The 27,242-nt window shown below is 39.8% G+C and overlaps 2 protein-coding genes across 2 annotated transcripts in view; one reads left to right on the top strand and one right to left on the bottom strand.

Annotated features, from left to right (window-relative positions):
• The first annotated feature begins 2,810 nt into the window (after window positions 1-2,810).
• LOC145902617 (uncharacterized) lies at window positions 2,811-7,295 on the top strand. Its single transcript, XM_082990656.1, has 5 exons — window positions 2,811-2,966; window positions 3,475-4,380; window positions 5,021-5,167; window positions 5,701-5,913; window positions 6,595-7,295. Exons 1-5 carry the CDS (start codon window positions 2,862-2,864, stop codon window positions 6,742-6,744), a joined length of 1,521 nt encoding a protein of 506 aa, XP_082846782.1. The 5' UTR covers window positions 2,811-2,861; the 3' UTR covers window positions 6,745-7,295.
• A 255-nt stretch (window positions 7,296-7,550) lies between these two features.
• Window positions 7,551-27,242, bottom strand: part of LOC145901760 (conserved oligomeric Golgi complex subunit 5-like) — a 29,653-nt gene continuing 9,961 nt past the window's right edge. Inside the window, exons 6-20 of the mRNA XM_082989534.1 lie at window positions 22,989-23,119; window positions 19,878-20,046; window positions 19,438-19,550; window positions 18,008-18,085; window positions 17,369-17,453; window positions 17,183-17,286; window positions 13,541-13,617; window positions 13,315-13,476; window positions 12,582-12,681; window positions 11,803-11,913; window positions 11,133-11,299; window positions 10,316-10,441; window positions 9,535-9,643; window positions 8,788-8,991; window positions 7,551-8,168 (exon numbers count right to left, since the gene is read on the bottom strand). Of these exons, the coding sequence (XP_082845660.1) occupies window positions 7,977-8,168; window positions 8,788-8,991; window positions 9,535-9,643; window positions 10,316-10,441; window positions 11,133-11,299; window positions 11,803-11,913; window positions 12,582-12,681; window positions 13,315-13,476; window positions 13,541-13,617; window positions 17,183-17,286; window positions 17,369-17,453; window positions 18,008-18,085; window positions 19,438-19,550; window positions 19,878-20,046; window positions 22,989-23,119 (1,928 nt within the window). The 3' untranslated portion in view covers window positions 7,551-7,976. The remainder of the gene's footprint in view (window positions 8,169-8,787; window positions 8,992-9,534; window positions 9,644-10,315; window positions 10,442-11,132; window positions 11,300-11,802; window positions 11,914-12,581; window positions 12,682-13,314; window positions 13,477-13,540; window positions 13,618-17,182; window positions 17,287-17,368; window positions 17,454-18,007; window positions 18,086-19,437; window positions 19,551-19,877; window positions 20,047-22,988; window positions 23,120-27,242) is intronic.

The following is a 27,242-nucleotide window of genomic DNA, read 5'->3' as shown; positions in this document are numbered from 1 at the left end:
ATGAAACTATGCTCAAAACTTGTCCCCATAATTGAAGATTCGTATAAGTGGAACAAGTGTTAAATCTAGATAATTTCGGCGCTAAATATTTGTGGTAAAAGACGAATGTTTACAGGGTTTCAAAATCCACAATTTTTTCAAGCCAATTTTTTTTCTTAATAATAATTAAACGATTCAATTTTTCGGTTTTAGTGAAAAATCGCTCTTAAACAATTCAACGTCACATCTTTTCTACACACAATTCTTGGGGACGGGAAATCGCAGATGTTTCGGTAAAATAGCAGCATTCTGGCTTTTTCTTTAAAGCGCGAAGATAACGGACAATCTCTTGCGCACGTCGATCGCGTTTGCAAACAAACTCGCGATCTTAAACGGTAATTACAACAAGTCATCAACAGCCATGTCATCTATAAACAAGCCCAGAGGCTCCATGCGGTACTTCGGCCATCGTTGATACCCGATTTCACAGCGAATTGAACGTTAGCCATTTTGACGTGTTGCGCATGGCCTCAATGGGCTTAAGGCAGTGGTGGTCCTCGAGTACTCCGTGGGTGGCATTTAAATCAAGAGAGTTGCTTGTTTACCGCTGCTGTTGGTCGGATTTGCCCATTTTTGGGGCTCATCGTTGCTGAGCTTCTCGGTATATTGTTGTCTGTTACTTCTTGGATTTGCGAGTGTTTCCGAAGGTTTTGCGCCGTTTGGGAAATCCGTAAAGGTGCCCAGGATGAGGTTTAGTGAATTGATAAACATAAAGACCATGAAAATGGGTTTTCGATGTTTTTTAAAGCGACGAGACGGGTACGTTTTTTTGTACAAACCATTTGCTTTTGAAAAAGTTTTTCTTTGAGAATCGAATTTTTTATACGAAAGCAATTTTTGTAGCGTTATTTTATTGAATTTGGGGCATAATTTTATTGTGCTTTTGATTTTTATTATTGTGTAATGAAAATGCGCTTTCACTGTTACTGTACGAGCGCCTCCCTGGGGTACGATGACAGGGTGTGGGTGAGTGCGCCATTTTAAATCCCGCCTATGCCCCACGGCCCCTTCCTGGAACAGCAGAAAGCTCCAGCGCCCCCGGATAATAGGATTTTGTCTGTAAGCTTCAACAGAGCGCGCACAATATTCTGATTTACCAAACGCGTGTGTGGTCCTGGCAGCAGGACTCGGAGATGCTATCACCCCTTTACCATTCAGTTCGGGTCTTCACTTTTACTGACAGGCAAGAGGCCGCTTGTTCACTGTCTGCCTTACCACGAGACTCGGTGTCGCTGCCCAGTCAGGTTTGATGTGGATTAATTAAAAGCCGTTTGTCGACGGGAAAGGCCACACCGTCAGTCAACGACGGGCTCGATCGTTTCGGTCCAGCTCATGCACCGCACATTGGAGTAGGTGGCACCCAGTCGCATTTTGGAGTGCGAAAACTTGCCCACTTCGTACTTGTGCGGTGGAAACGCGTTTCGGCGAAAAACAAGCGAGAGTTTCGTTAACGGAAACATCTTTTAAAGCAACAACTCTGGACGTGTTGTTAACTTAAAGATCCGCGCGTGCAATCAAGGTTTCTAATTGTGCTTGTCCACCTGTTAGGGAAAAAGTGTTTTGCTTTGTGTATTAAGTATACTATTTACGTGTTTTGGGGAAAATGTTGCTGATAGAAAATGTTTTTTGTCCTAAACCCTCACTGCCGTTATTTGCAACAACGCACATTGTAATGAAAACTCTGTAGTTTTGCCTACACGCTCAATTTAAGCCTAAACAGTGACCCACAACGACATCGACAGGTTTGTTTACGTTCAATTAAGGGAGCTCTGTGACGAACTTCGACCTGGCACTGTGACGTAACAGAAGCTCAACAATGAAAAACAATCTATGAGCCAAATAGTGCCACCACCGGCTAGAGCGGGCGTGTGAAATGGCCAGCAAGAACGTTTCGCGGCAGCGAAGGCTTCCGCTGTGGAACAGGCGCCGCGCATCAGTTGACGTCAGATTACAGTAGAGTGATGGGATTTTGGCTGCCCCACAACCATCCCGCTTCGGCTTTTTCGCGATTTTTTGTGGTCTCGTAGTCTCTTGCTGGACGTTTACATAAGGCTCAGGCTGACTCTGCGCTGATCGCAGTCTGGGGCGGCTTTGCAAGAGCTAGGGGTCATTTTTAGCGATTCCTCTGAGCAATGGGTGAAAGAGATTTGAGCCCGAGGTTTAAATTCGAGGCAGTGAAATTTAAACAGTTTCAAGTTACGTCTACTGAGAGAAAGTGACATGGGGTTGTATGCGCAAAGACTCAAAATTTATTGAATCCTGAGTTGATAACAAAATTTGGCAACTTATTTCGTGTAAATAGCATTGAACTTGAACTCAGGATTTACATGAAAAAGTGACCGACGTCATTTGTCATGGCAACCAGGAAGATCGATCAATGTGGCGAAGTTGATCATATCATGTAGCACGGCTTCAATCTAACACCAAAGAGTTTATTGCTAAAATACCGAAACTTTCATGTCGCGTAATTAGACATTGTTAATTTCAAAAGAGCTTGCATTTTGCCTTTTTTAAATCAGATATTGGAATTTAAGTGTGTTGGAAAAGATTAGTTGGAAATTTTCAAAGCAAAGGCAGCAAAACAATAGAAAGTGGTTTGTTACATGGTTATAGCACTGATCAAAAAGACTTGCTTATTTTTCATTTTGGGATCCGTTAAAACCGGTATAACGTTATGAAAACACACTAAACAGGACTACGAATATAATTTTCGAGTGATTTCAATGCAAAAAAAATAATGTAAAATTGTAAACAATATATTGACCGATATGGCTTTCAGGATTTTATCCACCTGTAGGTTTATACTGTGGTAAAGTTCAGTCATGCACAACAAACCACCGTTCCACATTGAAAGTATCCTCTCCAAACCATCGTCGAACGAACTTACTCACAAGTCGCCGCATACGTATGATAGGAAGCAAACGAAGGTAAATTGCAAACTTTGCTGATGGGTAAATTCTCACAAGCTTTTCTTGCCCCTTGGCATGTTACTGTATGATGGTGGACTTGATCTTATCTCATGAAGTATAATTTGGTTTTTGTTGCTACAAATATTTTAATGTTATGTGATAGGTAGCGGACTACTTTACATAAGAAAGCCAAAGCTAAGATGCTGGACATATAGGTTTAATTATATTATTCTAAATGATAGGTTTGTTACCACACAGTGTAGAAACCATACAGCCTCGAATTTAACTTACCTACTCTTCACATCTGATTCCTTAAATACGAATAACTTTGAAAGCAACCTATATCGGACATAACGTAGTAATATTCGAACTCTTTACGTGTAACTTTATTCCGACGTTTCGCCTGTTATACAACAAGGCTTCTTTACATGTAGACTATATACCATTAAAAACCCGTATATGAGCAATACTATAAACGTAGTTTGGTGGGTAAATTTTAATCGTATTCTAAAAATGAACCTTGCAGATCTCAGCCACCATGGATCGTGCTACTGATGACGTGATGAGCAAGATGGGCCGGGATTGGCTGCAATGGCATTTTCAACACGATTTTAATTGGACGAGAGCGACAAGCAATGGAAAGCTGATCGACATCGCGGGGCAGTCAGCGAATCTTTGCCAAAACAATGCGAGACAATTTCATTGCTCCTCATCTTATCTTCACAATCCAGCTGCGTTTCACCAGAGACCGATTATATTTAGGGACCCTGCGACGTATCCTTGGCTATGCCCCCTCCCGTCTTCCACAGATATCCCAGTGTTTCGCCCAGAACTTTGGTTAAATTCAGGCAACGATAACGCGCTGCTGCAGCGACTATTGACGCCGAGGAGTTTCGGTACAAAGAACTCACTTCTGGAGCAGTGGCAAGCGTTTTCCGCTCTCTACGGCCTCAAAAGTGGAATGGACAAAAACTGCTACTTGTGTAGGGCGGGTGATATGGGACGACAGGCCTCGACGATACTGACTGGGGTGGAGTTACATTCTGCGAGGGGTGGTCAGATGCATGGACACAAACGTGACTTCTCAACGCAACATCTGCGCAAAAACCGGGGAGGATATCCATACCAACGACTCCCACGTCGAGGTGATAATTTCGGTCAATCGGAGTTGCGCGGAACTTCCATGGATAGGGGAAGTACGGCATCTCGCCAGTCAAGTTCGCCCAAATCCAGCTCGGCGGAGAGCGCGGCCAGTCCCAGTCCCATCCCGGGAAAAATGTCGAATTCGGCCGGTCAACAAGCAACCCAAGTCCGCCATATTGTGTGTCCGCGGGTCGGGCTTACAAGAAATCAACCGTGCGAAGGCCAGGTTGATACGATAGCAGGGGTGAACGTTGAATCTGCGTTAAGAGCGTCAAGCTACGAGTGCAAAGTGAGCACAATGTTTAGTTGTGTTTGGATTTTTCTTTTATATATTTATAATATAACAACTGGCTCATGTTCAAAATGGCCGCCCGAAAGTTCTGAAAACTTGTGTTAAAAATACGACAGCGGGCATGGGTTTATCCTGTTTGTTGGAGCATAAAGCAATAAAGTGAACACTAACTTTAACGCTTAGTCAAACACTTCAATCACAATTTGTTTTTTTAACTTTTTTCGAAAACACGAAGTTGAGTAAAGTTTTCATCCCAAAGTTCTGCCTTCACTGATTTTTTTGCAACTTTGGTCCCCGTTCTAGATTATTGTAATTCGGTTTTCCCGCCGAAAAAGTTTTGTTGGTTGAAATACGTTTACTCCAAATCCCCTTTTTCCATATCGACTTTTTTATATTTACAAGAAACATTCATAATGGTCACCTGGCCAAGTTATTAGCGTTGCAAGAAAAAAAAACGCCAATTTAAAAAAAGTTAGGATCTCCGTCATTAAGATTCTGGATAGATAGATCTCCAAGTCTATTTTCATGCGACATGAAAATATTAAAACCATTGAGGTAGCAGAATCTCCGGTCGGCCTTATGGCCTTTAAATGTTGTGGAAAATAAATTGTCAATTTTGAAACTTCCCATATTTCAGGTTTGCGGAAAAAGTTTCAAGGCTCAGTACAATCTCACACGTCATATGCCAGTACACACGGGAGCTCGACCGTTCGTGTGCAAAGTTTGTGGGAAAGGATTTCGTCAAGCCAGCACCCTTTGTCGTCATAAAATTATCCACACTCAGGTAAAGTGAAGGTTCTTCGAAATCCGATAGTATTGAAAAGCTTGACAGAATTCAAGAAAAACAAATGTGAATTAGGATTCGGTACCTGACTCAACATCTTTAAGTATTATCGATGCCGATGTCATTTTACCTACAGGGCATGCTGTTTACTTAGGTTATAGTGGAGTACCCTAAAATAAAAATGATGATTGATACAAAAAAAATAAATTGATGAGGAATTAATTTTATAAACATATAAAGAAAATTATTTGGGGTTTAGCGATTTCGATTCTGCACCTGTCCCCAAAATCGATTTTATATTTAAGGTTGTAGAAACTTTATAAAGCGCTATTAAAAAAATAGAATTTCAAAACAAATTCGATGGTTTAAAAACCCTTATGACGAGAAACTGACAACAAACAACAATTAAAAATAAGTGCTGAAAAGTGTCTGCTCTGTTTTTCTATCTTTAACGAGTCTGCAATGTGCAGTTCAGTAAATTATAACATAATACCAAGAAACCCCATATCACATTTATTCCTTCTGTATTGCAGGAGCGACCGCACAAATGCCAGGTTTGCCACAAGGCGTTCAACCGGAGTTCGACGCTCAACACACACATGCGAATACACACCGGTAACCGTCCTTATACATGCGAGGTGTGCGGAAAGGGGTTTCACCAGAAAGGAAACTACAAGAACCACCGGCTCACACACAACAGTGAGAAGCAGTACAAGTGTTCAACATGCGGAAAGGCTTTCCATCAGGTACAGCTACAGTCTTCAATCCTATACTTTATCAAGTAGATTTGACCCAAAATGATTTTTATGCAATCCGCCGCAAAGTCAACCAACAGTTCTGCACCAAAATACAGTTTAACCATCAGCCGCAATTATATGTTACTCCATGTAACCTTGTATATAACACATTACGAAAAGTTCTGTAAGATCATTGGGTTCACTGGCATCACAGCCAAGACATTGCTGCCAAACTAAATCAAAGCCACTTTTCCCGATAAGTCGGAGCGAGATCTGAAACATCAAGCTCCCGGTGAGGTTTTAACCCCACGACCCTGGGCTAACCAGCTCTGCCGACTGAGCTACGGGGTCTCAGAGGTTTGAGCAGGTGTCGTCTATATACAATGTTGCGTTCTAGCGCACAATTTTCTGTAAGAATGTACACAAGTAAGCCGACTTATTTCAATTGTCTACGATGAGAGTAGAAGTTGTGGTCGCAGGTTTAAACGTATAACAAAGATGAAACTACACTCATGCTACTGTGTTCTTATGTCCAAGTTCAATAGCCATTTTCTCGTATGTTTTTGTACAATTAATAACACCAGCTAAATCACGCCGGGTCAATACACTGATGCGTATAATTTCGGGAATTCGCAGCACCATACGGTTTAAAACTGAATTAAGCACAAACCAATCAATCGTATTTTGCAGGTTTACAATCTTAGTTTCCATATGCACACACATAAAGACACAAAGCCGTTCACCTGTTCAACTTGCGGAAAGGGATTCTGCCGCAATTTCGACCTGAAGAAACACGTGCGGAAACTTCACACCCGACCGGCTATGTTCACTCAACCGTAGTGAATTCAAGTTCAAAAAGTTGCAAAATGTCCACAACTTGCCCCATTCAATAGCAATGTATCCGTTAATCTTTATGCCACCGTTTTAAATTTTACCCTAGCATTTCTTATGTTTAACACCGGTTTGTGATGAACGGAACATAATTGTGCACGGATAAATTAAAAATTCAATTAGGAAAACATGATATGAAGACTACAGGAATCAGACTGTTCTGCTTTGTGCAACCAACAGATCTGATGCTCTACTTATCAGATGTTCGATAATTCCCACAAAGAGTGGCAGACGATCAGTGCCATCTTTAAATTAAAAAAAAGAAACTTAACGACGTCATGAGATTAAATTAAAATTTCGGTTGTTTCAAAAAAATTATAAAAAATCCTTCGGGTGGAGAAGAGCATATAGCTTCTTGTAAAGGTTGATCACCGAACCACAAGCCGAAATTGAACAACTAACTTTTTGCCGATCCTCATTTGTTCCTATACGCGCACTTGTATCACGCCCTTGGTGTGATGTCGATTTGTTGTATGATTAGTGTCTCGTTCAAATAAATGTTCGACAATGATGATGTGCCTTTAGTTCTGTTGCTGTATAGAGTGAGGAGTGTTCTTACTGATCTTGTATTTCTGCTTTGCGAATAAAAATCGTTTTGCAAAATCGTATTTGGAATAACGACTCAAGTACCCACAATAATCTTGTGTTTCTTAAAAACATTACCATCATCACGCCTGCACCAACTGCCTCAGTACATGTTGACCATCCTTACTCTTGACAAGACACAACAACGTGTTTTTCACTTATTGTGCGATTATTATACTTGTATGTATTTCCACGTACATAAAACGACATCTGACAACAACAGATGGAAAGAACATTGCACCAAGACCAGTGGTTCCCAACCTTTTCCGTTCCATTTCTCAGTTGCGTTTTTTAACCGTTAAAAATTTTCAACCCCAATCACAAAACACATGTATGAATTCACAATGATGGGTTGGATAACAATGATAATTATTTGACCAAAACGTTACTAAACCAAACTCGAAATAGGAAGAAGTGATTTAATTCTACACAAACGTGTTGAATTGAAATTCATCTCAGAAAATAGTAAAGTTTTTCAACGTTGCGAACTACGGATCTGGACAGTACATAAAGTTTGCCGTATTGCATACCAGCGATATAGAACTTAACAATCAACAACAAGCACCGTTCGTATTCCTCTACCAAGTGTTCAACACCTACAGACGTTCCATGCCTTCTTGCAAGAGTTTCACCATTACAGGATAAACAGCAGCAAACGATGTCCCTTGTCTCGATCTCACAGAATTCACGTAACTCTCTATGGCACCTCTTAACATATTCAAACGTTCCTTTTCACTACGATGGTCGTCCATCCATTTGCTGTAGCGTCCAATCGACCATTCCATGACCTAGAAACGGTAAAAAAGGTCATTGCAAAATATCCCGATCATGTAGGCTGTCTTCTAGGTCGAACAAACTCGAGATTGTTCTGTTCCATTAAAAGTTTTACAGTTGTTCCTTCCAAAAGGCTTTCCTGCCCCTTTTCCTTTTTTTTCACACTGTTTAATTCACTCATTCTCTCCTTTTCGTCGCCAAGCTTTTTCATTTCTACTCCTACGATCCGCAGCATTACATTCATTATTTTGTCGACAAAATCGTGCCTGGTGAATACGCCCCAAAATACGCATTCGTTCACTGGTTGGTGCTACAGTGTATACATTTTTTAGACATACTTGATACAAATGCTCAAAGAACTATTGCGTCTTTTCAAGTAAGGTAAAAAGTATGTATTAAACTGTGGAAATAACACCTATGATTCCCCACTCACCTAACCTTTTTCTAACCTTGCTACTGACTTTTTTACTCAACCCACATGGGTTGAAATTGCAAAATCTTTTACGGTTGTTTACAGAACTTCGCTAAATTTTTTATCGTGTCTGAACCTACGTCATAATAATTTTTTTGCTCAAACTACCGAAAATAAATCGTTAGAACGGGGGAAGTCCCCAGTAAACGCCACACTCGTACCTGATGCGGAGATCGGACGTCCGGTGGCGCTCGAGAGAAAAGAAAGTGCAGAGCGACGCTGTAGGGAATGACGTCACCAAGTGATGACGACTCGGCGACTGCGTCATCGGATTGGAATAGCAACGGCCTGTAAGCTCGTAGCAGGCGATAAGTGCTGCCGAGGTCGGTAACACGTCGGCAAAGCGGTGCGACGGACAATTCCATCTGGTGAAACAAGAGCGTTTATACAACCAGGTTGTATTGCTTTGTTATGACTTATAATGGAGTCATATATTTGAAGCAATTTTTTGCGAGTTAACTCTGTTTGAATTAATGATATAATGGTTGTTGTGGTGATAGTTGGTAATAAAGATAACAAGAGTTTCCTATGATACAAACTTTACATTGTTATTTTGAGTACAATCACAGCAACACACACATGGGTAATACCAAATTGAAAATATAATTACCTTTAAAACAACATACACGAACGTTTTTGATAAATCTGTTTAATGCTAGTTTGAAGTACAAACTTAAGTTTTCATTTAACCATGTTATACGTTTTAAATGCTAGTTTGAAGCTAGTCCAGTACCACAGCCACCAGTTGCACTGATAAGACCTTACAGGTCGAATTCATACACACATATTCAATCAACATCGAACAAACCGAAAATAATGATTACACAGTCACATCAGCCACTGACAGACGACGACATTTTTACGTCACTATGCACCCTCTAAAGCACTTTGTGACGTAACAAACCTACCTGGGCAAAATCGGCTGCCAGTTTCATTTTTCCGGCTTCTCCAAGAGGGCGGACGAGACTGGCGTGTCTGATAAACAGATCGATAGCTCGCTGTGCAAGCGGAAATAAGCTGTGAAGCAAAAACAGATACTGAGTAAAACAATGATTATAAATGGCAGTATAAGGCACAGAAATTCGGGCACAATTAAGGCTTTTTGAAGTGAAGTCATGACATTTGACAAATATTGGTAAATTTAAACAAAATAATACCTGTCACAGTATTTTAAAACTTTGTTGTACGAAAGAAAACAGAGCAATCAGAATAGGGGCAGTTATTTTCAAAGGGATTTATAACACATAAATCGGCTACTTAAATTGGTGAATTACTTAAAAAAAATTGTGTTTAAAACAGAATTATCTTCAGCATCACCTTTTAAATACAGTAAGTACGTTACTGCCGACCGATAAATATAGATAAAGGTAATTAGGAAAAACAACAGACCAGTACTACATTAATGCTGTAACCCATCTCTATGCATATGCGCAAGTGTTTTGAAAGTGAGGTCAGTGTACCACTGAGCTCATGTAGCTCGGTTAGTAAAGAGTTTGACATGGTTGGCCCAAGGTCTCTAGTTCAAACCACCGGGAGCTTGATTTTTCGGGAAAAAGTGGCAGATACAGCTTGGCTGCAATGCCAGAGAACCTAATCATATCTACGTATTGCGATAAGCAAAGAAAAACGTCATTTTTATCCGGAAACAGATGTATTTAGGTTGGACACAAGAGCAAGAGTATGTCGAACCTTTCCATGACGAAGTCCTTGCATGCGAACTTGGTGAAGTGATCGCGAACGACACGAGAAACGAAATCACGAAGTTCTTTAATGTACAAAGAACAAAGAACGTTTTCCTCACTTCCGTCACCATTCCTGCAACGATACGAAAGTTGTTAGGATGTTTCCTATCACATCTGTTCCGGCCTAAACTATCTTGTTCTCTATACACAACCGCAAAGTCGAAAACGATGCAGGAAATCGCCTGGAATCACTCCACATTCCATAACAGGCCATCATAACGATTTCCACTTCTTACTTTTAAACCACGTGCGAAGAGGAATGGTTTACAGGCTTCGCAGCCTAGGCATTGCAGGGCCTAACGATAGTATTGATAGCAAGTAAACCTAATGATTTCGATATGATAGCTTTGAAAGCCAAGTATGGTCGCAGTGGGGCGATCCTGCCAATCATGCCGTTACATGAAACATTACACCACCAGAAGGTTGGTTGCTTTTTAGCGAAACATATTTGTCTTGTACGAAAGTCGACAGGTTTTAACCCTGGAAAGACAAGTTTCCATAAATGTGGTATGAAAAAAAAGTGGAAATTGGTGCGATAACCCAACATAGAAGGGGAACGGAAAAGAAATTTTATCACAAATGTCCGCAAAAAGTTAATACTTAGTTTAAAAGTTAAAAAGCGCAAAATTTTAGTTGCAATCAGAACGGGTTGTCGTGGGGAGAATGGGAGAATCTGTGTAGTGTGTGAAGTGTACACGTTCATTACGTCATCAAACTAAACAGCAGAACTCATAATCGCCAACTTATTTTCCTAAATCACTCACAGGGAGAAGTCCTCATTGTGGATTGTTAAAATGATCGCTTCCACCGAATCAGCAACCGAGGAGACGAGGGGTTGAACTGCTGACGCCATTAAAACTGTCAAGTGTTCAGTTGACGAGCGGATGATCTCTAGTGCCTCAAGCGGAAGTGTCTGCTGCTCGTCGATCAGCTATCCACAAACATACACAGTGACATCACCGATAATGGCAGTTACGTCATAAAAACAGGACAGCAATTGGATTGTGGAGACACGGTATAGATCCGAATGTAAAATTAGAGCTAATGCAGGTTGTATTGATTTTAGCCACAGACGAAACATGCTGAGTCATGCATACGTAACTTATCATTACGTGACGACAACTTAACAATCTACGATTTGTTTTGAGTGTTTTGCACTAGCAAGTAAACAAACATAGGTTTTGTTTCAAATATACCGACCTTATATAGCAAGATATAAACACAAATATCAGTAAAACAAATTGATGGTACAACTAATATAGAAGTCTTGGACGATCAAACTGTAAGAATTACTTACAGAGTAAATAAAAAAAAATGATGTACAAAATCACATCAAAGCAAAACTGCCAGTTATCATGGCAAAGACATAAAGGTGAAAAAAGAAAAAAGGCAAGATCACTTTTGCATGGCTTTATTCATAATAGGAAGGTTCACCTTTAAAACAGCCGTCTGCATTGCAAAGAGTGAGTTGACAACGTCAATGTTGCGGAGTTGCGCTGAAGTTGGCTGACCAATCACCTGACTGGCATCTCCTTGCGTTGATATCTACACACCAAACATAACTTACATCGTCACACTGATTTCGTTGTCGATTTGGTCATTGCTCTGTTTCCGGAACTGGTTATTCGTGTTTTAACTTTTTTTCGTGAATAAATATTAATATTATGTTGCTGTTGGTGTCAGGGATGTTATATTTGAACAATCCGTCCTTTTGGAACAATTAAACGTAACTTTTCTTGTCCGGCATTTCGCCTGCTTTTTAGCTAGGCTTCCTCAGGGTGATGAATATTAATTTGTATTTGCAGCAACCGAGACCTTACGTCTAATTTTGTCAACCGAGACAAGCTCAATCAATGCAGAAACGATAACACATAAAATTGCCGCGAGCATGGAAACGGTTATTTCCAAGTTAGCAAGTCAGCTTTTTGTTGGAGACAAATTTATTTCGTCACGGCGATTCCAACAGAATGCGAGATGATTTCCAGAATCGATTAACGAGCTTAAAAATGCCTTTATTTTAACAAAAAAAAACCAACAGATATATGAGATCTAATATTTTCTTTCACTTGCAAACGAGTCCCAAGGATGCTTCACCTACTGTTGATACTGAGGAAAGCAGGCACTTGTCAAAATACATGCCTATCATGTATGCTTTTGGGGCCGATTGTTTCATGCGCTTCGGTTAACCAGAAAAAATCGTCCTCAAGACTTACCAGTTGTTCAGATTTGACGGCGAAGAGTTGAACGGTCTTGGCCACATTCCGAGCAACCGTAACTCCCAAATCCCCATCTACACTCGCCACCCCTATCTCACTACAAGTGACAAAAGTAAAGCTTTAGTTACAATGTTCTTTCTATTATAATATGTTCTTTCAAGTATAGTTTGGGAGTTGAATACTTGTTTGATATTTAATACCAGTTTTGTGTTTGTCGTTTTTTGATACTGATGATGCCCTAGCGCGATATACAAATATTATGGAATTTAGTCTTAAACGATTTTTCTAACACTTTTGTTAATCCCAGAAATCCCTATAGTTACAATGAATGAAAAAGAACTGTGTTGTTTTTGAATTATAATGTACATCGCAAACTATGGTAAAATGATCGGGTTTTGGATGAAAGTTTTAAAAACACTACGGTTTAAGTAAAAGCACAAGTTTGTGTTTAATAATATGATCCTGATCGTATTTATCAGTTCTGTAGAGTTCACAGTGGTCGTTTGTTGGAGTCTATCTGCATATACGTGTTTCTTAAACTCGCACTAATTACTTTTGCGATATTTTATTGTCATTCCACAGTGAAGAAATACACGTGGCATAAAGTCTTATGCTTAAAATTCCCCAAGAAAATCTCAGAAGCGTTGGCTAAATATTAATTTAGCTACATACAACATAAGGTCCTATAATGTGTATGGTTTAGTCATAAATACGGACAAACTTCACTGACCTGGAGATAGTCTTGATGATTGCATCCAGCTCGTCGCTAGATGGCGGGCTCCTACCCCCAGCTGGGAACACGAGGTTGATTGGATCAAAAAGCCGAGATAAAGAACGCTGCAAATACGCATTCTCGAAATTTCGGAGCGTGCGTTTTAGCTCGGTCTCAGCACTGCAAGTTCAGAGATATTTATTATTGCGTCACAAGAGTTTGTTTGTGACGACATACGACTTACTTGTAATCGCCATCTTGTGGCGGTTGGATGACGGCTGGAGAAGGCGGAAAGTTTTTGGGTGTTGTTTCGATTTTGCCCTGTTTGGAAAATTGTAAAATTATATAAACGTAAGGTCTTTAAATAAATTTAGTCAATTCAAAGATATGTAGTTGAAACAAAATCGAGTATTTTTCTAGCAACGAGTCCGCTTTTTTTGAAATTTTTTTTGTTTCTGAGTATAAATAGACTGGCCCATATTGTTATTAACACTGTCATGTTAAAGACGTTTCGACAAAAACTTTTGTCATCATCAGTTTGACTGACGCGATTGGTAGAGGTCAGCTCCTTATATTGATGGAGCTCTACCAATCGCGTCAGTCAAACTGATGATGACAAAAGTTTTTGTCGAAACGTCTTTAACATGACAGTGTTAATAACAATATGGGCCAGTCTATTTATACTCAGCATTATGAGAAAACCCGTGAGTTGTGTTCCTAAGTTTTTGTTTCTTTTATAGCAAAATATCTTTCAAACGAAATACACCAAATTTCTTTAGAATAAAACTGAAGAAAACAAAAGTGAAATTTATTTGATGGTTTATTACATGTCGGGCATGCGGGATAAAGTTAATGCCCACCAGCCACATTTTCTTTACCATATGGACATTTAATGGTAGAACCACTGCAGTGACGTAGGAAGTAAGGTGAAAAGGTCAACGTATAAATTTTCACACAATAAAACGCGCTGTAATGTTACCTATCACTGTAGGTTTAAAAATAAGCCAATAATATGTAGGTTTCTGTGAGCTGCTTACAGATGGCCACTGTTCCGACCTTGCCAACGTCCAGACAAACACTTCCACTTTTGTGGTGACTATACAATCAATGTTATTCGTTGGGAACCAAACTATGTGCAACAATCCGGAGGAAACCAGGTGGAATCACAATATGACAATGCAAAAGCTAAGCCAATCATATGCAGGCTTAATTGCAGTCGGCACGTGACTTGAGTCATGCCAAAACTTACGATATACCAACCACTCTGGAAGCACGTGTTTTCGAGATAAGAGAAATACCGGATACAGCGGATTTTGCGGCGGCATTTTCGGAAATTATATTTCTGCGGTCAAACCGTGAACACAGACATCGTATGAATGATGCATGAACGTTCACCCAGCAAAGCATATGAATGATCCCTTGCGGTAAAACTATCAACAGCGGGGAGGACAAAAAACACGGTTTCTGTCGTTATGTTTTGAAAGGTAGAAATTTAACCTTTTTTTACACACGGCTGGGTTCGAAACCATGTTATTCTGTGCAAAACACAAATCAGACACATGGCCTATTCAACGCTTTTCAGAATAAAAAAAAACTTGCTGTTTTTCCTTTTTTAGAGTTTTTCACTTCACGTAGAAATTTCAATAAAACATTAATTAGGTTACCGTGGGTTTTAAGCATACCCCGTACTTTGTGACGTCACAGTTTTTTTTGCTACCTGACGTCACCAAGCCGACATGGAGTTTACTCATTCACACAGAGGTGTTGATGCGTGCATATTGTGTAAGTTTTGGTGAACGTCGGCCAGGAGTTTACAATTGGAATTTAATTGAATTTATTTTTACTGTTTATGCAAAGGCGAAAGTAGCCGAGCAACTTTACACACGAATTAACTGGTAAAACTGTATCGGCTCATGCAACGTGCGTTTATTGGTCTAAATTGTCTTTTAAAATGCGTTGTGGCCAACCGTGAGGTTAAAAGGTTTGCATCAGTGACAGAGGGACAGATTAAATCTTTTTATGAAACAAAATATGAAAGTAATCTATTTAAAACTAACGAACCATTTCTTCGTTCAGTTGCAATCATGTTCGAAAAATTGACTCAAAAAAAGATGATTTTCGTACAAAACAATTGGACCGAGCAAAGATTTTAATTGGCCTAACCTGGAAAATGAAATAATCGACGCTTATGCTCCCAAAAAACACCAAAAATGTGTTGATCTGGTAGAAAGTTTGTGTATAACGAAGGTTTACAATTACTTGTGCTTCGGCATGACACCTTACACCATATTTCTTCATTGTTCGTGTCATGTTGACAAATTTGACCTCATTTTCTTCGCGTTGCATTTATTTCCAATTTGTTTCATTAAAGTTGAGATTATTGAAGCGATCGATGTTTAATAACTAGGCAATAACGTTGGATTGATCGAATCCTAATCATTTCCTGGGTTTAATAAAGATTAAACACCCGGTGAGTTGGGGATATTGGGTAAATCCGCTTCAAATAATATGAAAGATTTTTGTACAGGATCAGATACTGAAACTTAGATGAATGCACATTACGTCACAACTTGCTGAAGCACAGCATCCAGAATCATGTATTTAATGTGATTCGCTTTTCGCAAATCAAATCAAAAATTTCGAAGGTCTAAAAAAAATTTAGTGCAGAACGTCCACGTCGCAAGGATCTTGACCTTTTTTGTGGATCAGTAACCTTCGTCACTTGGCGAAAAATATACAAAAAAAAACATACCCATCTAGTAGAAATCGTATATCCATTAGGGGCCGATATCTGACAGTCTGATAGCATTGGCACTAAGTCGACGGCTAAGCAAGGAAACGGAATCAGGCGAAAAATCGCTAGGACATAAATATTTCAGGAGGTGTCATGAGCTGGTGCAACACTCCCGGGGCTATTTATATCAATGTCGGGTGGACAACGTTAAGTTTTTCGAAAAAAAAAGTCTTTTTTGCATAAATATTTTACAACGATGGACTGACGCGAAGCTGTTGCGTAGTTCGGGATTATGATTAATTTTGGGGACATTTTTGTTTGTCTTTGCTCCTTGTGCGTTACATCATCCTAGGCTCACAGGCTTCGCAGCCAAGGCATTGCAGCCAAGCTGGATCAGCCACTTTTTCCCGACAAGTCGGAGCGAGATCTGAAAAATCAAGCTCCCGGTGAGGTTTGAACTCACGACCCTGGGCTAACCAGGCCCAACGCTCTACCAACTGAGCTACACGAGCTCAGTGGTTTCATGGGGTATATTGTGGCCAAGGTACACTGGTGCGCATGCGCACAACTTGTCAGGCGACCTTTACATGCGTAGAGGATCTCCACCACCGTAATCAGACAACGCAGAAGTAATGCCATGCTTTCGCATAGCAAGGCAGGATCGCCCCACTGCGCAGGCCCTTCATATTTGGCGATCCCAGCTCTAATATTCTGATCATAAGGTTCACAGGCATCATCCTTAAGTAAATTTGTTTTTGTGTTTGTTTGATTGAGTGCAGAAAAAACAACCGAGTAGCCACAAAAACGTATATTTTTCTCTCTTAATTGAACAATCAGCCATAGCAATGTGTAAGGTAACCAATAAAAAATTGACACAATCTAAGCATATAAATTTGCTCAGTCTTTACTACCCCAAAAATAATCAGGTGTGTATTTTAACGTACAGGCGCTTTGGTACTGTGAATCCCACCGCTTGGCAGCAACGCCCGTATAACAAACGCCATTAAACTGTGCTATCATTTTTTTGGTCGAAATACCAACGGTGGAGCAATGACTTCAGAATCTTCATTTCAAAAACATTTTTTTTCCTACCATCGCAAATTTTCAATAACCTCCTCAAAACATGTGTCGGTGACCACGTGAACAACCCACCTGTATCATAGATCTGTTGCTTTCAATTTTGCTCCACAAGTCGTTGTAAAGCCGAAGCAGCTTGGGGTATTCCCCTTCGAAAGCCTGTTTCACGAAGTTGGAGGCTGGGAACAAGGGGTTAACAATATCAGAACCCACCACCTCATAGTGGACAGAATACGAAACGAGCAACATTATTCTATTTACCTCTGGAGCTCTGGTTCAACTCCTCATCCAAAGTGCGGGTCAAGTATTCCCAGAATTTTTTTACAAAGCAAGCGTCGCCATCGGTCTGCGCGTGACACATGGATAATGTTTGAGGGCGAGGGCGAATATACGCATAAGAGTGTTAAAATATATGCAACGAGTCATTATGTATATTGTATATTCATAACAGTGGAAATATCTAACATTTGTGCTTATTTTCACACGTTGTGTGTAAGAAAAAACAAATATGCTAAGTTCCAAGAAACGTATTTTGTGTCTTCAAAATTTGACAAAGTCTCTGAAGTAAATCCAATATCGACACCAAAAAACAGCGTGCTAATTTTTTAGTCCATGTCGTACTGGAAAAAAAATTCGGCTTGTAATACGTCTGTCAGTATATTTACGTAGAAGAGTTGTTTCAAGCATGCGCACACTTAAGATGGATTATGTGAACATCAGAGAGGCAAACTCGCTTATCATTGCGTCATTGAAACAGCTTAAAAAAAATGAGATGGTCAAATTCCCTAATCGATGTGCAATCGACACAGCTTCAGAAACGGTATTAACACATGTGGAGAGCAAACCTGTCGGATAATCGATCAAATAATCAAATCCGAAAAGGTCATTAGGTTTGTTTACCTTGGTCAATTCATCGATGAACAGAACGTGTGTGTTGGGGTCACGTTTTTTCAATAGCACTTTATGGAGGTGCACCATCTGTTACATAAATAAGAAATAAGACTTAAATTTCAATTAATGGGGATTAATGATTTAACGCCTTACTGGTGAGTGCCGCAACCTAAAAAGGATATTTTCAATTCGGCAAGTCTTTAAATTAGTCTTTGCGGTACAAGGCAATTTTAACAAATTTCATTCGAACGGAAAACGGTGTTCCTGTTCTCGGAATGCGAATTGAAGAAACAGGATTAGAAAAAAGTAACGAATATTAGTCGCAAATCTAAAGCCAGAAGGAGCTCTTATCCAACCCTTTCTGTAAGTATAAAACCGGTTTTGATTGCAACAACCATAGATAAATAACATGCGACATAAATCGTCTTTGTTTTTATTTGTTGATTGAATCAGACCGCGGGACCGAACTAACGCAATTTAGTTACATTTAAACAGAAGTCGTCCAAAATGTTATCACCGTCAATAGTACTTACAACAGATAGAAACGTTTTACTACGCAGTATAGTAATGTACATTATAAGTTGTAAGAGACTGACTAGCTGTAAGAAACAACAGCATGATGACAGCTGGCCATTGTTTGTGCATAAACTTTTTCAATATACCGGTCTTACAAAAGATGCTTTCACAACAATGGTTGTTAGCAATATCAGTTTAAACCAGTGGTTCTCAACCATTTTGTACTTGCAAAACACTAAAAGTTTTGGAATAATGTGATTTGCAGTTAGATAAGTTGAAATATGGGACGATTTTCACACGAAGTCGTTGTGAAATGATTTGCCGACAGATTGTGGCCGCCAATTAGCGAACAAACAATTCCCTTAAACCAAATTTGTATTAGAAACGGTGGCGTCAAAAGGTTTTCTAAATCTCTGCCCATAAGCTGTCGATTACATTACGAGGACGAATAAGCATTGCATGTAGTGTCATAATTTTGATGATATGATCGATACATTGGTGGCATGCGTCTACTACTTATCAATACATTGATTGATAATTTCGAAAAATTAACGATTACGTTGTGGCACTAACAAAAGGCGCTCTATATCACAATGGCCAGGGACCTAAACGAAAAATATTGAATTTTTGAAACCAGTGCAATTTTCATAAATGACTATGATACACTTTCTATGTACAAGTTCTTAGAGGGAGTGCCTGTATTTTTAATCAACTCTAGGGTGCCAAACGTATTTGGCGCCGTGAGTCATATTCAAACACCAAGAAGGCACGCGAGCCAGGCAGCTTTGCAAATAATGAAAGAATCAATAATTTTGTTTGTAGAATTGCTAATTTATGCCACAATGTAAGGTTCATGTCCAGGCCACCAGTTTGACACCCCTGCCTTTAATTTAAACCATTTCCCTTTGATGGTATTCACTGACCTGGTTAGTAACGCTTGCTATTTGATCGATCAGGGTTTCCATATTGCTCCACAGACTGGCCCGAAACAATGCACTGTTTCCAGGTGTTGGTAATCCACTCACTTTGCCAGGCCCTGTGTACATTGTTACACATTCAACATCGGCTTATAAGAAGTTCCGTTTTATTGTTCATAATATACCAGGACAAGGCGCAACCGTTAATCTCTGGGTTGCACGAAGAGTGGCAGTCGTTTGTTAATGGTAATTGATAAATGAAAAAGATATTGCGGGGCAACATAAGACCGCCGCTTCTGGCTATCTGTTGTACTGTCGTGTGGTATTAAAACATTCTTCGCCGTATTAACAAAAAAAGGAATAACGATTTACGTCGTGTGAGTTTATAGTTATAGCTACCGAAGTAAACAGAAAGTAACTAAATTTCTTCTTATCAAACACATTACCTCTGGTTTGGTTGGAGCTGGAATTTTGGCTGATGACGTTGGTGTCGAGCGCCATTCGAATACTTCGTTTCACAGCGGCTCGTGACGTCATTACCACGTCATCTATCGGCGTTTTCAAACTACCAAGGTTAAAATAGACTTGGAGAGCCGTGGCAGTGTGTGTTTGATTCTGTGAACAGAAAGAAAGAATAAGCATATATACGGCGCTCAGATGCGAAAAAAACAATACGAATCCAAGATGGACTGGGATCATTTACACATTTGTTGATTACCTTGATATGGGACGCTTCATTATGTCACCCATATAGGACCTTTATTAAAATAAGGTGTGTGCTATGAGTAATGATGTGGGGTGAATTACTGACAGAAAGTTGAACATCTGGTGCGTGTTTTTTTCAAATGTTTTTGTCGCTTAAATAAGAATGGAGCCAATAATATGAATTTTGTGAGCTGCATATACAGATTGCCACTGTTTCGACCTATAAGGTCTCATCAGTGCAGCTTTATTCATGTCACATGTTTGCACAAACTGCGTCGACCTTCTTGGCTGCAAATTTCGGCAAAGACACAGGAGAAAGGTATCACTCGCAAGAGCATTTTAATAACACAGCTTTCACAACCAACTCCAATATTAATTCCATACTCCCGTAATTATTTCTGCGTTAAAGCCACGCCGGCTTGTCGTTGTTTTCGCTTCAATCGAACCTTAACGCGAAGGGCGGCCATTAACAAGCCAAACACCGCGAGGGAATATTTAATTTCTCGGCGAGTAAAAACAACAATAAGTGTCAGGAGTCAGGTGAGCAAGCCGTGTTCGGGGGTCACGTCAATCAAAACGGTAACGAGACGGAACGTGTAGTTTATAAATTATTGATCGCACGCCGAACTCTGGCTGGACGATCGTGGTACCTTTTCCATAGCTTGACGCAACGCGATATGTGATACTGTAAAACCCAGGCCCGGAAAACAAACTTTTTTATCTGTCAGTTGATTGTTTTTCGCTCCGCCCGGTTAATTCTCAGTGCAGCAATGACGCGGGTTAAGATGTCCAGTGACGTCATATAGCAGTAAACTGACGTCAAATTTTGCGTGGGTCGGATTGTGATTAAATAATTGCAAGAAATAGTGACTGTATTGTCGTTTTTCGCTTCAAATGTGACAGTGTTAGGGGAAGCGTTTGCGATAAAGTCATCGGTATGTACGACGTAAACAACGGTTTATAGTCTGTTCGTAATTATTGGTGCATGTGTGATATTTGTTCCACAAATCCAAACGAAATCGTGTTCTTTATTCTTAATACAAAAACAAAACATTAATACTGCGGGTCAAAGTTCATGCTATCAAACTCTCCTCTAAGCTTTATGGCGAATACTTAGTTGATGCCATAAAAGCTTGGAAACAGATATTTAACATTTGTGTAATCTTAAGTCGCTTGTCTTCGAAGATCTTCGCCTACTTATATCGCCTTGATTAGTTTTGCTACAAACAACAACGCAGTTTAAAAATCAACATCGCTTGCTATGGGTTTCACCACCAACCACGAGTACAAAGATATGGTGGCCCGTGAAAACCAGTTTAATTTAATTAAGATTTATCAGCTCACAGTTCATCTATATTACCGGTTACATTGAGTTTATATCGGTCATTTCGCCAGTGTAGCTAAGCGCAACATTTCAGCAGGTCGTGGCTTATAATTGTCCAAGCGTAATTGACTGTGACGTCACAAACGAATAGCAAGCACAGGACAGCTCTTGTGCAAGTCCGGGGTTTCAATATAGGGTTACTGTTGACGTGTTTCGAGTATCATCAAGCAGTATAAAGAGCTTTTGTGCAAAGGTTTGATTCAAAATTCCGTTCGCACAAATTGGTTTTGTCGCGTTTTAACAACGTGTATCCTTGCAAGGCCATTTACATTCAGAATGGGAAAGCTTAAAGCGGAACTGGGGATGGCGGCACTGCTGGAGGACACACGCCGAATGTTTTGTGCCGAAAAAAATCAATGTTACTGTTGTAGTTATAAATAAAGTACGCCCTACTGATGATACGAGTTTTCAGTCATTTCATTACAATTCACTGTTACAATTAATTATGTAACAAAGTATTATTGTAATGAAGCGTTGTATCACCGCATTGTTTTAATACTATGTCGTATTTTTGGGTAATGACGAGCCTTCTGATTGGAAACAGAGCTTTAGTTTATCACGATTTTCCCTTTAATACTGCGGCTTTCCGAATTCCATACAGGGCATTCACCACGCAAGCGAGATAATTGCCTGGGAGACGGTTTAGGCTTGAACGCTTTTATCGTTTGCCTCCAATATGCGCAAATGCGAAAACACAAGATTGTAGACGCCCACTCTCCGCTCGCCCGGCTTGTTTACGAGCAAATAAAGCTTTTTGTCCAATCCCGCGTTTGACGTCACGACCGACATGAAGCGCAAAATAGGTTTTCTTGTAACCGATTTGGACCAAATATTTAAACACACGAACTGAAAAGGTGAATTGAAATATTCTGATTGACACACAGCGAATTTAGTCTAATGGTCTCTTATTTTGTTTGCACAAATGTTCGTAGTCAACGTGGGAAAAATAGAATACTGGGAAATTTTAACTCTCAACAAATAAAAACATGTCATCCATAAGTAGTCGCGGTTATCGCCAAGCTTTAAATCGAACTTCAAAAAGCTTGGAAACACAATCTATACGATTTGCAAAGGTTATAGTCATGCAAGTGAACTCCATGTTGGCAGTATCTGTTGTATTTTTTGAACTAAAATTTAAGCCAACTTAACTCAAACGCTCCTCAGACAAAAAAACTTTTTATTACGATCGACATTTCGATTGTCGTTACACACAGTGTAATACCTGGCAGCATCAGCAACATCCTGTTGAAATTTAGAACACTTCGTGTCAAACGATATTTAAGTAAACCAATATGGAGCCAGTAATATAAATTCCGTGAGCTGCAGACAAATGGTCATTGTTCCGACCTATTTGGTCTCATCCGTACAGCTTGGTTTTACTCTTATAGACGATCTAGTCGTCATTCAAACTTGTACACTTGTTTAAAGTGTGCAACATATTCAATCCACGAACACAACAGTCACGTACCAGGGAGGCGATGCCTTGGTCGAGGAGTTTGGAAGCGTGGCCTTTCACGTCGTCTTTCGCACGTAGAATAAACACTCGGTCGTTTTCAATCACTTCTATGCCACTCAAGTCAACTCCTTGCGAGAGGTAATCTGAAAATATCGGTCGCGGTTAATTAATACCAACGCCCCACTGTGTTTTTGGCACCAATACCGCAAGGTGTTTTTCAAACCGTTAATTTTACAGGTCTGTGGACCGTGGTTGGTGCACACAAAATTTTTTTTCGAAGTCAAATTCTCATGAATCAATATTTGTAAATTATTCACACGTGAACTGGGTTAATGTTGTCAGAAGTGTTGAACCCAGGTAAAGACGGCAAGCACGCATTCCGCAAGGAACTGTGACGTCACCAAACGATTCGGCCAAATATGGAAGCGAATTCTGTGAATTTAACGAGTATTAACTGGACGAAACATCAATAATTAAACAAGGAAACACTAGCTTTGGGGGTAATTGATGGAAACCAATGTTGTTCCATAGTTGGACAAAAAATTCTGGGAAATTACGGTGAATGAAAGCCCTGTGCATAAGTTAATTAGGGACTTGCCGCCGGTTCCTTAATCATAAAATCATACCTTAATAACCATGCATTGATATCCAACCCCGTCATCTATTAATATTTAATCAACCGTGAATCACAGAAAATAAATTTCTACCGCATGTAAACGATACTTGTGCAAACTGGGAGAAATAACGACAAGATACTATAACAAGGGACTTTCACTTTCTTATAAAAACACCAACGCATTTCCCGGGAACAATTCTTGTAATAAATCAGTTTCCAGCGATATTAAATCAAATTATGACGTGATTCACGAGTCCAATAAGCCCATGTTATACATAAATAATTAACATGATGCCAAATTATCAGAGCTAAGACATTCATAACGACATTATGATGCTGCGTTTTCGTCATTGCACCAATTAACGACAACATTGTGGATTACATTTTCTGTACTCGGGTGTATTTTGTAAGGCTGTGGTTTTCAAATCAGTTGGTTAAGTAGCGCATAAAGAAAGCCTTTTGGAAGATGTGCTTAGTTTTTGTCTTTTTTGCGATAAGACGCGGATGGAAATGAATTCATTTAGATCTCGCGACGCAGATATCACAAATGAGGTAGCGGTTGATATTTACTCATAAACTTTTATAGCCGCGCAAACTTAACACGGCAAATAGGGAAGAATTTTGCCAGACCCACATCACACTAGGGTCAGAACAAACCTCAAATAGCACAAAATTATGTTTTGTAGAAACTTTTTAAAGCTCCTACATTGTCTTAATGGCTTTACCAGTCACTGATAACGGTGGTAATAACTGGATAAATGACACGAGTTGTTGCGGCCTCAAAACAAGTTTAGCATTACGATTGGAGTCGAACGGACTAAAGTGACTTTGTATCGTTGAACTAACATTTTTGTCACAACAGAAAATGACACGTAACACATTTGTCACTATAGCTACAAAAACAATTATGACAAAACACGTTTCTACAATTGACAAACTCTTCTTCCAATCGCGCACATAATAATCGAAAGTTTTCCAAAATTTACCTTTTCCAAAGCATAAATCGAAAAGAAAACACAAAATGTTCAATCAAGTATAGTTGACGAAAACCTTTCGTCCCGTTTACGTCACAAAAACCGTGTATCCGGCAAACGATAGATCGTGTTGAAAAAAACACAGGTCAGGAGATTCACTTTCTGTCTCAAGGCGTTCAAAGGAAACAGGTACAGGGTCTGGAACAACGCGCGCTTTGTTTGCTCATAAAGAACCTGGTGGTCGGCAGCGTGACCCGCAAAAGGTTTCATCGATTTTCGTGTAGACGACGGTCGAGTCTTGATGTATGATGTTTGTGTGGTGTTTGTCATGCCAGGGTTTGCAGTCATTACGACACTGTGTTATTTATCATAAAGATGAATAATGTTGTTGCTCCAAAAGAGGATTTTTTTATGAACGTTAAAATATAAAATAAGCGTTAAAGGTTTTGTGTACGCCGAACTGATGAGGAGAGTTGATCTTGAAAAGTTGTTCCCAGCAACGCCTGTATAAAGTAAATGTATTTCAGTTACAGAGCACCGATCTATGGCAGTTTTAATGAGAGACCAAGACAGTGGGTGACATGAACTTGCCTTTTTTCTTTTCGCGCTGACCTCCCGTCAGATAAAACCGAAGAAAAAGGCAGCCTCGAATGAAACCAAATATTTTCCACTCTTGAAAACTGCATTCAGTCAATTGCTATTACTGAACATGAGACATTGGCGAGTTTCCAGTTTGGCGCAACAGCGACCGTCAGACGTACGTAGGTGTTATGGGCAATTGCATAGTTAGCATACGTAGAGAGAATCGTGTGAAAACAACACTAGGAACATTGTGCGCAACGCTGGAAGCAATAGCATAAGTAAGAAATATGCAACCGTTTCGTTTTTTATCGCTTTGTTGATTTGGAAAACCAAAGGTGTTCTTTGTGCAATTTTAGATATTTGTGTTTTTTGTTGATTTTCCACACAAGTTAAGCACAAAAACGTTTACGACAAGGCAATTTTGTAAAGCTCGTTCCGAAAGTCGTTTTCAAGAACTTTGGGCAAAAGGACAGGATAAGAAAAAGGGAACAGATCCAAAAAGGTCAGTCTAATACAATCAGACAGAACAACACAGATTTTGAGGCACTTGCGCAATCTGTAGTCTCACATAACGATCTACACTTTGAACCATTATTGTTTATTTAAGAAATGAACACGAGTTTGCGGTTGGTGACATCGTGGGTTGAGGCTTGGTTTCAAGGTTTAACGACGACTTGATGCGCTTCCCAGGGTCTTAACGACCATTTTATTGTGGTTGTTAAGTGCAGATGAATAAGCGATTTTCAGGTTATTTGTTCGGGACTTGGAACGCGTTCGAATTGCAGGGCGAAGTGTTTTTCATCATCAACAACCGAATAGAAAGGAACGATTAGGCCCCAAACAGGATTTCACGAATATCGTGTTTTTAGTAAATTGAAGTACAGGTGGTGGACTTAAGAAATTTACAAGGGTTTGGCGTATTCCAAGTATGGCACTTTCATAAACACAAATTTTCTGGATATTATATCGTGCGTACGTATGTATGTAACCTGTATGTAAATTTTCTGCCTCGATTTGACGCTTTACAAACAAGCATAAACAAACTAAGTTAAGACTAAACTACTTCAACAGCCATTATAGAAAATTACGCAACCTATACGTATACAATGTGAATAGCCGAAAAGATTTCCGCAAATTAATCGTTTCGTCCTCGCGTGGCATAAGATTGTAGAGGGCCTGGGTAGCGAGGTGCGCGAAATCAAAATAAACTTTGTGAGCCCCGCCCTCTAGTTTCAGTGAACCACCTGTAGGAGAGCAAGCCTAATTGCAAAACCCTGACATGTCGATGGCAGACATCGGCTTTAACTATACATGAGAGGGATCGATTATAAACCTATAAAAAGCATGGCCCTCGGAAGGACAGGGGGCAAGATAAGGTTGAATGGGTAATGATGGATGCGTTAGCCAAGCAAATATTTGTTGTGTGGTTGTGTCATCCCAGTGTTGGTTCTTGTGAACAATACAGTATGCATGGAACAGAAGGAAACTGAAGGTTCATTTAAGTGAACAGCAGTTAAAACGTCCCAGTATATTGTGTTGGCATGGGTGTGGATTTTTGAGGAAAAAGAGGTTGTTTTCCAAATAGTTTAGCACAAAACTGTAAAACAGGTATTTTCTAACATATTAATGGCGTCATGTGAGAACTTTTTTATGAATATTACGGTTGAATGGACGACTTTTATGCAAATGCCATAAATGCTTTTTACAATCAAAAAAGATGATTTGTTTTGCTAAAACAAAGGGAAAGTAACCCGCACTTCGCCACAAATAAATATTCAGCAAAGCAACAGTTGAGTGACACAAATTCGTCAAAAACTGACATCTGTCACAATCCACGCACGTCAATACATCACCGGGCGAACGATCCACGTCCAAAAAGATGCAAAACAACACTCGACCCGCGGCACTCCATACGCGCGACGTGAGCCAATATTTATCGAGAATTGGGCGAACGCTTCTTAGTAGTGACACGGGCGAACCGGCAGGAAGATATTTACGATGCGCTGCGTTGACTTTATCAAGTTTGTTGGGCAGCTGTATGGACTAAGTATATGGTGAGCTTGAGAGACCGATGTCTCAGCGGAACTGTCGTTC

Source organism: Ascidia mentula, chromosome 5 (genome assembly GCF_947561715.1).
Source record: "Ascidia mentula chromosome 5, kaAscMent1.1, whole genome shotgun sequence".
NCBI lineage: Eukaryota > Metazoa > Chordata > Ascidiacea > Phlebobranchia > Ascidiidae > Ascidia > Ascidia mentula.
Note: the sequence above shows the minus strand (reverse complement) of the source record. Positions and strands in the feature narration are given on the sequence as shown.

Excerpts from the sequence above, each read along its gene's own strand:
- LOC145902617 (XM_082990656.1), top strand. The coding sequence starts at position 2,862 with ATGCACAACAAACCACCGTTCCACATTGAAAGTATCCTCTCCAAACCA. Across the intron at positions 2,967-3,474 it reads ATGATAGGAAGCAAACGAAG|ATCTCAGCCACCATGGATCG; the intron begins GTAAATTGCAAA and ends TGAACCTTGCAG. Across the intron at positions 5,168-5,700 it reads ATAAAATTATCCACACTCAG|GAGCGACCGCACAAATGCCA; the intron begins GTAAAGTGAAGG and ends TCTGTATTGCAG.